The sequence below is a fragment of the Lacerta agilis genome, chromosome 4, assembly GCF_009819535.1.
Source record: "Lacerta agilis isolate rLacAgi1 chromosome 4, rLacAgi1.pri, whole genome shotgun sequence".
Classification (NCBI taxonomy): Eukaryota; Metazoa; Chordata; class Lepidosauria; order Squamata; family Lacertidae; genus Lacerta; species Lacerta agilis.
In genome coordinates this window covers 21,748,902-21,763,652 of record NC_046315.1, presented here as the reverse complement: position 1 = coordinate 21,763,652, position 14,751 = coordinate 21,748,902, and the positions used below count along the sequence as shown (strand labels likewise).

At 46.0% G+C, this 14,751-nt stretch overlaps 1 protein-coding gene across 1 annotated transcript; it reads left to right on the top strand.

Moving 5' to 3' along the window:
• The first annotated feature begins 11,629 nt into the window (after nucleotides 1-11,629).
• On the top strand, nucleotides 11,630-13,429 carry GJA3 (gap junction protein alpha 3). Its single transcript, XM_033146293.1, has one exon. It carries the CDS (start codon nucleotides 11,672-11,674, stop codon nucleotides 13,196-13,198), a length of 1,527 nt encoding a protein of 508 aa, XP_033002184.1. The 5' UTR covers nucleotides 11,630-11,671; the 3' UTR covers nucleotides 13,199-13,429.
• Nucleotides 13,430-14,751: the final 1,322 nt, after the last annotated feature.

Below are 14,751 nucleotides of genomic sequence, written 5' to 3'. Positions count from 1 at the left end.
ACTCAATTGAGTTAAAACTGTACAATTAATGCACTAAAATTAATAATATGGAAAAGTTCTTATTATTCCTCTGCTCTATGTCTTTCTCAACAATTGAACTTTGTCTGCATTTGTAAAAGAAATTGTTTGCAATTTGTAGGTGGGGTAGTCCGACAACCCAAATCAATCATAACCACAACTTACTTACATACTCACTTATTTCTTTTGCCACAGATTAACACATGTAGTTTTACCAAGTCTTTTCCCATTTCAAAATTATAACATCACACTTCTTTAAACATCTGGCTATGTTTTTCTTCCAGCTATTGAGTTCTGGTTCTGACAGTTTTGCAACTTTTAAAACACGGCTTAAGTGTTTTGAATTGTCATACTGCCACCTGCCGTTTATCAGCACCATTCGCAGTCTATACTAATTCCAAAAGCCATAGGCTTCAGTGTCAAACACACTAGGGATGAAGACTCACTGAACAGAGGGGGCTTACTAGAACACACCCAAGGCTGGACATCAGATGCCATCCATGGCTGGGCTCCCAATACACTCTGGAAAAAGTTGGGAATGAGGTGGGACTCATACTCCTCTCTTCAGTACTACTTCTGACAAGGTTCTGATTCACTTCTCCTCACCTTCCCAACCCTGTCCAGACAGCCTCATGTTGACTAACGGTTTTCCCCATCTACATAAAGAAACCGCCACTGTGGTTAAACCCTCCTTTGGGTCTTCATTCCACAAGACGGAAGTGAGATATCTCATCAAAGTGGAAGGTGATGTGTTGAGGACGGTCCACCAACATACAAAAGGCCCTTGTGACCAAAAAAACAAAAACCCCACCAGAGACAAGGCAAGGGTTGAGCATGTGGCTCCTGCCTTCTTACCTTATCTCGAGGGACACTCTCCAGAAGCAGAAGCAGGAGCAGTCAGGGGAGCACATGTCCCTGTAGAATGTATCTAGGGTCATTTGTGCCTCCCAATCTAGCAGCATCTAGATCATAGGTCTTCAACCAGTGCATCAGGACCCACAGGTGGGTCACAGCAAAGCTGTTGCCACTACAATGAACTCTGGATAAGGCTGACCAAACCAAATGAGCACTCAGATAAGTGATTAAGACACTTCCTTTCTAGCTTTCTCAATCCCACCGCTTACACAGTGACTGCACTGCTGAAAATTAGTTTCTGGGCCCAATTCAATTGACCTATAATGCCAAATGGCTCAGCATCACAATACCTCAAAGACCGCCTCTCCCGATATGAACCTACCCGGACTTTGAGATCATCCGCTGAGGTCCTTCTTTGTGTGTATCTTCCACAAGAGGTTCGGAGGGTACCAACATGGAAATGGGGCTGTGGAGGAATACCAGTAGTTTTGAAACTGTGCTCTAAATTTAAACATTGCATTGCAGGGGATTGGACTAGATGACCCCCGAAGTCCCATACAACTAACAATTCTATGGAAGCAAAAGAAGTCAGGGCGTGTAAAACGCCTGTCACTGTTTATATGACTTGACATTCACAAGATGAATGGGAGAGGTTGGATAAAAGCAGGGGGTTGCTAAGAGATATAGCAAGAAGCAAAGTGTAATGAAAGGAAAAGTAACAAAAAAGCCAGATAACTAAACTAGACAAGTGTGTTGTGTTTATAATTGGACATGGGTATAATATGCAGACTCATGTTGCAGCATATTGTAATCAGTTAGCTTAGCTTAAAGCTCTTTGTTTGAAACATATATAAAAACTTTATGCTGTGCTGGGGGCAGGGAGATCTCCAGTTCCTGAAGAGAAATAAAGACGTGCCTTGATTCTCATATCATTGGCCTCACTTGTTATTTAATCCCTACCTGGGAATGAACTGCTTAGGGTGGACTCCTTTACCAGGTCTTTTCTGTGGTGGCTCCCCGCTTGCGACATGCTCTCCCCAGGGAGGCTTGCCTGGCGCCTTTGCTGCATATTTTTAAGTGCCAGTGAAAAACATCCCTCTTCTCCCAGGCCTCTGGCTAATTAAACAGTCTATGGCAGGCATCCCCAAACACGGCTCTCCAGATGTTTTGGGACTACAAGTCCCATCATCCCTGACCACTGGTCCTGTTAACTAGGGATGGTGGGAGTTGTAGTCCCAAAACATCTGGAGGACTGAGTTTGGGGGTGCCTGGTCTATGGCCTTTTAAACTGGGGGGTTAGTATTATTATTGTTTGTTACTATGTTATATATTTTTGTGCTTTTAGATTGTAAAGCGCCCTGTGATCCTTGGATATTGGGTGGTATAGAAATGTATTGTTGACATCCGTCTGTCTCAAGAGACGATGGAGTGCGCCTTCAAGGGTGAAGTCTCATTCTCACTGATGTGGTCCAAAGGAAAGCAGAACAATAGGCTTGGCACCAGCTTGGCTGCAGGAATTGCCAGAGGGAGGCGTACAAGGTGCCATCCAACTGCCTTAGGGACTCCACTCTGGATTTGCCATAGGGTTTGCTGCTTAGATTTTTCTTCTCCCAAAGAAGCAGCGGATGTTTAGGGTGAGAGTTTTCCTTCTCCTTGGATTCCCAGGTGGATGAGCCCCATCTGCCCCTCACTTCCCTCTACAGCATGTGTGTGCAGAAACCGCCTTCTTGACCATGGGACGCACCACTGGTCTCATCTGCTCAATCCACCGGAGCCTGTCTTCACACGCAGGGGAAGTCCCTAACTCCCCGAGGGTTTTGAGACCCATCGCGGCTCCCCTCACCCAGCCGAAGCCGCTTCCCAGAGCGAGGCCGCTGTCACAGCTTCTAGGAGTCACAGGTGACAGCCAAGTGGCAGAGTGGGGAACAAAAGGTGGGCAAACTACCTCTGCAGGTGCCCCACGTGCCCCACACCAGAGGTCCCACACCCTTCCATAAGCACCCCACAGAAACGCAATAACTAGCTCAATAAATAAATGATATAAAATGAAATAAACCTACAGAAAAACTTACAACCACGGAATCCCTTCCCCTCACAGACATGAAACCTAGCCCTCCCTTGCCTCTTGCTCCGGACAGACTTAGCCCTGAAACCGTGGGCCTGCTCCTCTTTGGCGGGAGCCTCCGAGGCCTAGCTAGAGCTGCCGAGCGACGCCTCGCCCAACCCGCGCCCACAAGGGCCGCGCTTCGGCCGGCGGAGAGGCGTGGCTTCGTCGGGGCCCAGCCTCTCCCCCCGGCGCTAACTTGGCGGGTTCAGCCAGGCCTTGCTCATCCGACGTGACAGCGGCGATGGCTGAGGGGGAGACCCTGGTCTCTCTCCCTCTCTCTGGGAGCCCCACGTTACCAAGCGCCATTAAACTTCCACACCGGACAGATTTCCCACCCTTTTTTTAAGCGTTCTTTTTATTTTATTATCATTATTATTATTGTCGTGGTTATTCTTATTATTAAATATTTTTAGGGGGAGGGGGGAAGAGAGAGAGAATAACAGGACTTCTGCCTTTCCCCCTTCTTCCCTCCCCTTCTGGCTCTTCTTCCTCTCTTTCCTCGAGCCAGGCTGCCCTTTGACTCCCATGTGCCGAGAAGGACTTTGGTGAGCTTGGCCCGCCGGCTGCGCTCAATTTGGGGTAAGCGCCGGGGGGCAGAGGGGAAGAAGGTGGGCGCGCGCGGGTGCGGGAGAGAGGGGGGGGCAGGGGAGGGAAGGGAAGGGAAGGGAAGGGACCTGTTCCGCGCCGCAGCCTCTCCTGCAGCGAAGCCGGCTCCGAAGTTCAGCCTGGCCTGGCCACCTCCTTGAGGACTAGCAACGTGGACTTCTTCCCTCTGCTGCTACAAATGGAAGGGGGGGGAGTGCTATCCCGCTTTGGGGGGCGCAAATCTGTACTCAGCCGCTTATAATAAGGGGCTCCGTTGCGACCATTGTGTGTGGCAGCTCTGGGAGGAGCGCACGCTTTGCTGCTGGGAGCTCCGCTTGAGCTGCGCTGCGCCTGCTTTGGGGTTAGGAGATGCGCTCGGGTCGCCTCCAAGGCAGGCGCGGCCGCTGATTCGTAGGAGCGGTTCAGCCTTCTCCCGTAGCTCATGGGGGTGGGTGGGTAAGGCGAGAGGATTTGATTTGTATCCTTTTCCTGTTTGATTGCTTAAAGCTGCTCTTCGTTTATTCTTTGTTTTGTTTGCAAGCGCTTAAGTGCTTTAGTGTGTGTGTGTGTGTGTGTGTGTGTGTGTGTGTGTTGCACTGACAGTCGTGTACCGTCGCTTCTTTAACCACTAGATAAGACAGGTGCTTGCTTTGCTGTGTCTTATTTGATTAAGAAATCGTACCATGACTAAATGAATATCCCACCGATAATATTGACATTTTTGTAACACTGCAGTCTCAGTGTGTGTGTGTGTGTGTGTGTGTGTGTCTGTCTGTCACACACCGCACACATATATTGGCAGGTTGGCAGGCGGCGGGTTGCGTAGCAGTAGTGATGCTGTTGGTCCAAAGTTGTGTAATTTGCTTTCCCTTGGTGTGATAATGACAACCTCATGAATATCGAGTTTTTTTCCTGCTTTGCCTTGCTTAAAAGTATACAGTATAGCGAACGAAACGCAACATGTAAGAAGAGTTTTCCAGGGTCATCAGTGATTCACCCCGTTACCCTTCTTTGTCCCCGTTAATTGTTTTCCTCACTGTAGAAATTTGTAATATTCCTCGAGGCAGGGAGCTGCGTCTTTTCCTTCTATTGTTCTGTGTCGGGACACTAGTAGTAGTAGTAAATTAATTTATTATTATTATTATGAGTTTAAGGGGGGAGGAAGACAATGTGCACCATAATTTTAAAATTCAAGTCTGGCATGGAATTCTGATTTTTAACTGCGACTTAACGTTTCCTTTAAAATGTGCACTTTTTATTTTGTGGACGTGCTAAATACTCTTCAGGATGGCGTGTTGTTTATCAGTGCAAGGGCAGACGGTAAAACGTTTCCGTTACTTTAAGGTGTTGCCCGTAGTAGGCTACTCGCGCCAAGGGTTCAATCCTGCTCAGCATGAATTCAGAAATAAGTAAATAGAATTGTCCACCCGGAAATAAGGCTCATGAATATGTACGAAACAGGAGTCTACCCTTTGCGGAATTAAGCCCTGCTAATTAATTTGCTTCGCTTATTTGCGACTAGTTGGCAGAGGATAAGATGCCACGGAAAGAGGCTTCCTAAGGTCAGAGATACCCAAGCAGACTCGAAGCCCAAACAATGTACGTAGTGGATTCTTCGGATCGTGTGAAAGGGAGACCGGAGGATGAGGAGCGAGGCTTGTCCTGTTGCTCCCAGTTTGCAAGAAAAGGGCACCATAGAGGTAAATCGTGGCACCGTGGTTCAGAGTTTTTGCTGGTTCACGGGCTTCGCTGCAATCCTGGGCACACTTACTTCGGGATAAGTACCACTGAACTCAGCAGGTCTTGCTTCTGAGCACACAAATATAGGACTGCGTGGATAGTTCAGCAGATCGGGCAGGGGAAATCGAGTTGCTTTGCACTTTTATACACGGGTGTGTGTGAAATAGCAGGGAATATTCCGAGATCACACAGGACTGGGAGTTAATTTTCCTCCAGAATCCTATCGTCCGCCTGATCGCACCCCCCACCCCCACCCCAAACCAGTTTTATGTGCCATCCCAAAATTATTGCTAAAATGCAGTGGGAAAGCCTTTTAACCACCGGGAGTTGTTTGAAGTATCTCTAGGAAACGAACCTGCAATTAGAATCGGCACATATTTTTTTAAAAAAATATCAGTTAGAATTTAGAAGCCTTGTTCACATGAGCTGAAGTTGCAAACCAAATGTGCACCCCATCGGCGCTCAGTGTAATGTAGGGAAACATGGAACCGCGTGTCAATGTTTGTTGGAACAGGAACTACCTTCTCGGGGAACCCGAGAAATGCCAGGAATTCAACTAGTCGTGAGGTCTCGGTTCCTCGGGAGGTAAGTCCTTGGGGACAATCCTCCGCACATTTTACTAAGTAAAAAAGCCCCAGTAAAAAAATCCGTCGGGCTTATTTCAGAGTATCCAAAAGTTGAGGTTATTAGGCTGGCGTCATGAGCTCCGTTGGATGCAGCGCATCTTCCCTCTAACGATGTCAAGGTGCAAAATCATTACGTGCGATCCTAAACGCATCTACTTGGCAGCAAGTTCCACGGAAGCAGTGGCCGTTCTTGCAAAGGAGCGTGTTTGGGATTGTCTCCTCGAACTCACACTCCAGCCCCTTCACTCCGTGGGACTTATTCTGAAGTACTGTAAACATGCGTGGATCCGCCTGCGCGTGACTTGCGCGTTTCCTTTCCCAGCATAAGTTAAATTGCCGTCTCCGTTAGGGCTCCCCCGCCCACTTTTCCGGTGTCATGAATACTAGTTGGTGCGGAATATTTGTGAAATCCGATTTTCTAATTCCGGATTAAGATAGGACGAGTTTGTATACTTTTAAGGCGTTGGAGGGAGTCAGGGAATCGATGTTTTCAATCGTCTCTCCAGCACTTGACGTTAAATACAAGATGAAGTAATAACATTTTGACTATTAACAATTTGGCTCTTAAGCAACCCGAATCCACCGCCGACTTTAAAATACCATAATTTTAAATGATTTGGTTTGACGGAGCCTGTAAAATCGAGTCAGTTTTAGATTGGTTTAAATTTCACTTCGGCAGGACTTCAGAGGAGGCTGCCCCTGTGAGTTTAAACCACAACAATCTTGCCATTTGAACATATTTAAATGTTTCGGACCTCGGGACAGGCAGGCGTCTTTCTCCTCCCAAAGCTAAACCCCTGAAGGTGTTGGTGGCAGTTCTCACCGGGGGGCTCATGAGAACAAACAGGCTGAAGTCTATAAATGAGTTAGTGGGTCATCCACCATCACTAACTTCATAGAGACTGTTTACAGGTAGGTAGCCGTGTTGGTCTGCCATAGTCAAAACAAAATAATTTTTTTAAAAAATTCCTTCCAGTAGCACCTTAGAAACCAACTAAGTTTGTTCTTGGTATGAGCTTTCGTGTGCATGCACACTTCTTCAGATACCCTGAAACAGAAGTCACCAATCATCATAGAGAGACTATTGATACTGTTACAAGAAGATGCACACGGAGGAGGTCTAGTTAGCCCCTGGTATTTCCTCTATATTTCCTCTATAAGCTCTGAGATTTCCATAGCACCAGAATTGGATACCCTGTGGCCCTCCAGATATAGATGGACTACAAATCCCATTATCCCTGGCCACCGGCTGTGCTGGCTGGGGCGAGGAAGTCCAGAAGCATCTGCAGAGTCACATATTTTCCCCATCTCTATATAGTATTCGTTTTGAATTGAAGCCAGTCTCTACCAAAAGAACCACTTTATTCCCTCTAGATTTCCTAGAGAGGGATCTGAGAGAGGATACTGAAGAACATTTGGTCACATTGCGCCTGTTTTTGTTCCGATCCTGCTTCCTGGACGTTATAGAGAGGAAATAATAACTGAACAAGTGTCATGGAACTGATACAGATTGTGCCACTGCATTCCTTACCCCGTTTACCTGGGAGTAAGCCCCACAGAAATCAATAGGACTTACTTCTAAGTAGACATGGTTAAGATCGTGCTGTTAAACATTAATATGAGGCATACTTTCAAGCTCATTTCACAGCTCAAAACAATTATTTAATGTATTTGGAGAGAAAACCTGTTTTGACTAAATGATATTAAACATTTAAAAGAATAATATATACATTGAAGAAGTGTGCATGCACACGAAAGCTCATACCAAGAACAAACTTAGTTGGTCTCTAAGGTGCTACTGGAAGGATTTTTTTATTTTTTATTTTGTTTTGAATATATACATTGTTGTAGATTTCTTCCAAAGAAAGTCCTATCATTTTGATACATGTAAAATTAATAAAGATTTGATTGTCTAATTGATTCTTTAAGCAAAGCTTTAATTGCAAGGTTTTTTTAAGTTCCCCAATTAAATATTAGGGATTATAATAAGCAAAGATGAAGTACCGGTACTCCTGGAGTGCAATTTGTTCTGAGCCAGCTTCCTCTTCTCTAAAAAATGCTATGATAAAGAAACTAAACAACGACTTTTCTTTCCCGTTTATGTATTTTGAATGAGATTGATATGTTTTCTCTTTTAACAATAATAAATAGTTGAAGCAGTGTTCTGCTGAAATTAATACAAATACATTTTTCAAACCAGGATTGCCTGCAGAACTGATGTGCCTGGAACTTTGTTTATGTTTGAATTTTTTTTGCCTCTGATGCGCTCTTTAGTGCGGAATATTTTAAAATCACATATATCCAGAGTCATGAAAAACGAAAATATTTAAAACAGCCCTCTTAAAAACATTATCGTTTAGGCAAGCTTATCCAGATGTTTAGAAATCCTGATGTGCATTTTAATGTTTTAGTAGTTTAACTTTTTATGTTTCAAAGTCTCATATTTTTTAATTATTATTTTATCTTTTTGTAAAATGCTTTGAGGATGACAGTGTATACATTTTATGAAACAGATAAACTAACAACAAGTGGTAGCTTTTGCTTATCAAGTTATGAGCTTTCTTGTAGTTATTCCTCTTAGGATCTTCAACCCTCATTGGCATTCTGCAATACATAAATGTATTTCTCTTTAATCAGTTGACAATTCAAGCTGCTCTGACTACTGTCAAGAGTCAGCTACGATATAACCCCTCCAGGTGTGATGTCCACATAGGCTTTCCCCCGTTTAAATCTGACCGTTTTGTGATCATGGTTCAGCTGAAACAGCAGCAGAGGATTGGCAGCAAATTAATCAAGGTGCTGGCCTCCCAATGTTTTGGATTACACTGGAAGGCACCAGGTTGACAAGTTTGGAAGTTAGGCTTGGATGTTTTGTGCACTGCAACCTTCCCACAAGGAAAGCATTTTGGCTAGCTGCAGTCAGAGCAGGCGATCTGAGCAGAGTTAGCAGGCAATCCCCGTGTACTGTACTGATTCCACATGTGTGGGTTGTTTTTTTTTTACAGTGTACACACACACACACACACACACACACACACACGGGGGCAGAGTATTGGACTAGGAAGACAAGGTTCAAATCCTTGCTCACTCAGAGAACATTTGGGCACCTCAACTATCTCTCAGTTCAGCTTACTTCACAAGTCTGTAGTAAAGATAAAATTGGCTAACCTTGTGGACCCTGCTCTGTGAAGGAAGGATAAGGTGTAAATGTGAAATATAAATAAATTTACCTGTAAAAAAAGCTGAAGCTAGTCAGTGGTTTCCTAGCATATACAGCAGGGGTCCCCAAACTAAGGCCCGGGGCCGGATGCGGCCCAATCGCCTTCTAAATCCGGCCCGTGGACGGTCCGGGCATCATTGTGTTTTTACATGAGTAGAATGTGTCCTTTTATTTAAACTGCATCTCTGGGTTATTTGTGCAGCATAGGAATTCGTTCATATTTTTTTCCCAAAACATAGTCCGGCCCCCCCACAAGGTCTGAGGGACAGTGGACCGGCCCCCTGCTGAAAAAGTTTGCTGACCCCTGATATAGAGTAACAAAGAAATGTGGGTGGGCTCATCATATCTATGTGTAGGTTTTGTGCTATTATTTATATGCTGTTGTGTGAGCAGAGGTGCCACCTGCTTATACAAAGGATGGTCCTTCATTGTCCCTTTGCTGATGCAGGTTCTGGCCAACCTACAATGGCAACTCCCATCAGCTCTGGCCAGCACTGGTTCCCCCAGCACTCAGGACTGACTTGTGGGGGGGGGGGCAACAGGGAAGCAGGAAGGGAAGCAGGAATGTCTACTGCTGGAAATTGGAACCGAAGGCAAATAAAGTGCTTTCCATGTCAAGAGAAGAGCAGCCTTTATGTCTGAGACAGCTGTGATGGAATGAAGTGGGCATTATCTAAAGATTTACAGACATATTGTGCTGATCACCATTTTTGCTGCAATAGTAATCCTGTATGCTGATAGTGAGCTCATTTAGCTCATGCAGCCAAAAATACACAAGAGGATTGGAGGAACACGAAAGTTTGCAGAACTACAAAACAACAACAACAACAACAACCCACTACCCAACTTAAAAGAAATCTGCAGTGAGGGAAGAGAACCGCCCCAAAAGCTAAATAAGGATGCAACACTTTCAGTGCCAATGAAAAGCTGACTGACTGTTGGGGTGGGAAACAGAAATTTAGGGATGGTGGAATGCAGTATTCTGGAAAGGGTTGGCTGGAACCATGAACACTCTACACCAGAGGTTTTCAACCTCGAGTCCATGGCTCCCTTGACCAGCTACATTCTTTCTGCGGCACCCCTGTGGGGCTCAGGAGCCCAGTTATGTCACCCCTTGCCTGCAGAGCTGGCAGCCCCTCACCCCTTTTCGAACACCCTCCCTTGTGAAGCGTTCCCTCAGCTTCCTCTCCTTTGGAGTCCTCTGGGCAGCCACTGCTGCCGCTCCTGGTCTCTGAGCTGCCCCCCCCGCCCCAAATAGAAGTGCCTCCTCACACTGCCCCACAGGGGCCTAGGACTTGTCTGTCCATTCCCAACAGCAAGGGCTGGTGGACTGGCTGACTTGGCTCCCTTGTTTGCTTACTCTGAGGCCACTTCAGCTCCTGGCAACCAGCACCCCCTGGCCAGCCCCAGAGGCACCATTCGTCTGGGGAGCTCGTAGCGAGGGCTGCTGCAACAAACAGCTATGCAAGCCTTTGGGAGGCAGAGACACAAGAGAGCATCAGAGGAGGGAGGGGAGGAAAGAGGGACAGAGGCCAGTGTTGCCCGCGGCACCCCTGACCATCATTCATGGCACACTGGTTGAAAACCACTGCTCTACACAGCAACCTTTTATTGCAGGCCCTTCTTGTTTGAAACAAATTGTTGAGTTGAGTACAGAACCTACTGTTAGCGAAACAGCATTCTGAGTATAGCCCACAGTTAGCTCATGTGTTCCAGGGCTTAATCAGGAGATCTGAAGGGCTCATGTGCAAGTTCAAAGATGTAATTCAATGAAGAGCTCCAACCTGCAACTGCTTCCCCAGTGTAGTTCCCAAAAGACTTCCATCTAGACCTACAGCTGACCACATGGTAAAAATGTTTCTGGAATGTACTACTGACTACAAGTGTGTGTGTGTGTGGGGGGGTGCACTCAAGTTAAAATGCTTTGATACTGAGAATTGTCCTGTTAAGATCACTCTGGTAAAATGTGCCTGTCTGTGCACTACAGGCCCATATTAGTTACTGTGTACATAGGACTCGGCTGTACAGCTGCAAATATAACGTTTTAAGTGCACTATACAAATGTGACACCAGACGGCAATGGTGAGCTAATTGCAAATTCAATATATATTTGTCTTTTTTTTTTTTTTTTAAAAAAGCATTTTCAGAGTTACTTTTATATGTGAATGTTCAGCCGTAGTGATTTCCAATTACCACCACAACTACCACCCACTTCCTGAGCTACTATGAGTGATTATTTGCCCTTCGTTATATGTTTACATATCTTCTGTGCTATGGACCCTTTGTAATGGAAAGCTACAAATCATGAATTTATTGTTTTTCAACCTAATATCCTAGATTATATGTTCCCACTCTTACTGACGATAATAATGTATTATTGTGAAAACATTGCCTTGCACAGAAATGCTTAAGTTTGGTTTGAGGGGTGATTGCTTACCAGTTTCTCGGGGATTTTTTTTATTTAATTTTTGGTAATAATGCTGCTATAATGTTCTTATTGTAGGTTAGAGAGCTGAAACAATGGGTGACTGGAACTTTCTGGGGAGACTATTAGAGAATGCGCAAGAGCACTCCACAGTTATTGGCAAAGTTTGGCTGACGGTACTGTTTATCTTCAGGATCTTGGTGCTGGGGGCGGCTGCTGAGGAGGTCTGGGGAGATGAACAATCAGATTTTACATGCAACACCCAGCAACCTGGTTGTGAGAATGTCTGCTATGACGAAGCCTTCCCCATCTCCCATATCCGCTTCTGGGTGCTGCAGATCATCTTTGTCTCCACTCCGACCCTCATCTACCTGGGCCACGTGCTCCACATTGTGCGCATGGAGGAAAAGAAAAAAGAGAAGGAAGAAGAGATTAGGCAAACTGGAAACAGCAGGGAAGCAAGCAGTCTCCTGCAAGGATCAAAAGCAGAAGTTGGCAGCGGCGAGAACAGCAGCAGCAGCAACGACAAGCATCCGCCACTGCAGAAAGAGGAGAAATTACCTGTCCGTGATGAGCATGGCAGGATTCGCATAGCAGGTGCACTATTGCGCACCTACGTTTTCAATATTATCTTCAAAACTCTATTTGAAATAGCCTTTATCTTGGGCCAGTACTTCCTTTACGGCTTTGAGTTGAAGCCACTCTACCGTTGTGGCCGCTGGCCCTGCCCGAACATTGTAGATTGTTTCATTTCACGACCCACGGAGAAGACCATCTTTATCATCTTCATGCTGGCGGTGGCCTGCCTCTCTCTGCTACTCAACATGTTTGAGATGTACCACTTGGGATGGAAAAAATTCAAGCAGGGTATGACCAGTAGACACAGCCATGCAGCACCCACCTTCACCCCCATCGCGCCAGCCTCAGAAGTGGAGGACTCCAAACCAGCCTCCCACTCAGCCTTGCCGCTACCTGCAGCACCACCAACCGTGGCCTCCATCACCATGCCTGAAACTCGTGCTATCACCCCGCTGGTTTTTCAACAAGCTGGGTTGCCACACTATGCGGACGTTACCTCCAGGCCACAGCCAGCCTCTGTTGGAACCTCTCTGGCTGGCTACCCTGGGGGACCTCCAGCCGGTGAGGACAGGCACAAAGCCATCAGGCACACGGCAGTCTCCACCCCAGTAGCAACCACGTCGTCTATCCCTTCACCTTCGCCTGTCAACAACTCCTACTTCAGTAGCCAAGCATTGGCTGATGAGCACAACTGGGCCAATTTGGCCGTCGAGCAGCAGAGGAAACTCGCAGGCTCCAGCTCAGCTGCCTCCTCCACCCCCAGTAGCCTCCGACAATCTCAAGGGGAGCCCAGAGAGCACCCCCCGCCTCCACCTTCTCTGTCACCTGTGGCTGCCGCCAACAGCAGCAGCCTCAGTACCAGCCTGAGTGGGGGAAGCGGCAGCAAGTGGGATGGAGAAGGTGAAGAGGACGGGTCCTCAATGTCAGCTGCCTGCACCTTGGTGGAGATGCACGACCCGCCGCTGCTCATAGACACGCGTCGCTTGAGCAGGGCTAGTAAATCGAGCAGCAGCAGAGCCAGGTCTGACGACTTGACCGTGTAACTGGATCCCCTACGCCGGGAGGAATAAGAAGATGAAGGTAGCAAAGTGTAAAGGGGAACTATTATGGGGGTAGGGAGGCTTAACCCCAGGACAAGGGGATAAGGGGAGGCCAAGATCCCAAACTTTGAAGCTTGCAGTTCTTGCACTCTGTGGGTTGTAGTGGTGGTGAGGGCGGGGGCGGGACAAACACCAACTTTTTCTAATAGGTCGGGGGGTGGCAAAAGTGCAGCCCACCGGCCAAGGGACCAATAGCAGCCAGATCATGTGAGAGGAAAAGAGGCCTTTGTACATTATAGGTGGTAGCAGCAAATGAGAACATGCTGTTGTAATGACATATCCCAACAAGCAATGCTTAGTCCTTGTTGTCATCTGTCATATCATTCTGCCCCTCATTACAGTTACAGTTCCTTTCACAGGCTCACATTTAGTTCTAGTAAGCAGAGGGATTCTTCTTCCTGTTCACCTCACTTCCATAAACCTGAAGCTAACCAAAGCCAGTCCAAGCCATTTTGCTGCCTGAGGCAAAGGACAAGATGGTGTCCATCTCCCACTCCACATACAGAAGTTGACTAGACTAGCAGTTGAATGTTACTAAAATGGTGCCAATGGGGTAGCATCCTCCCCAACATCTTAGGGCAGCAAACTACTTTAAGGGATGCAGGAAAGACTGTGTGGCACACACATCTCTGACCTCCAATAGAAGGCCCTTCTGCTCCTCAGCATTGGCCACCTGAGGCTGTTGCCCCACTCTGCCTAATGATAGGGTCAGCCCTGAAGGTAACTGCTGATCATCTTTCCCCTTCATGGTCAAAGAGCCACAATTGAAACAAAAGCAGGTTTAGGTGTCTTCAGTTAATTTAAGGCAGCTTTAGGCTTTTCACAAATTGTCAGTTTCTAATGGGTCTGGACTGACCCCCCTGCTGTAGACTGAAGTGTTCATTTTTCATTTATTTCCATTCTTTTCTTTTTGGCTCTTAATCTGTGAGGAAGTGTCAAGCTTGAAATTCTACACAAGTGTTTCCAAACCATGAAGACACATTTTTAAATCTATGTATTTTTAAACCATTGGTTACCTTTCTTGAAATTACTTCTGAAACTATAAATGCAATAACAAGAACGTAAAGCACACACATCTTAAGATATGGCACACTTTGGCTTTTAACCCAGAAAAAGCAAAGAAACCATTCCAGTATTTTATGCTTATTGTGAACAAAACTATAGGATGAACTAGGACTGTGCATTTTAGGTGGCTAAATATTTTTGAGCTAGTTGGGGAAAATAATGAGGGCACAACTGAGCTTAAAAAAGGCATAAACACTTGATTTCATGGAGTGAGTAAAATAAGCAGCAGATTACAATCTCAACCTAAAAATAGATTTTGGGGGGGGGGGGTTGGGTCTGCTGTTATAGAATGTATTTGGCAAAAGTAATAAACAGTGAAACTGAAAGACTAAAACTACAGTGCACACCTGAAGATTTTTAAAATAACCCATGTATTTCAAATTAATGTGGCAGTGCACTTAGCTCTTTCGTTTTATCTTTATTCTCTCTCT

What these genes read in the sequence shown, in the direction of transcription:
- GJA3 (XM_033146293.1), top strand. Translation starts at nt 11,672, where the DNA reads ATGGGTGACTGGAACTTTCTGGGGAGACTATTAGAGAATGCGCAAGAG.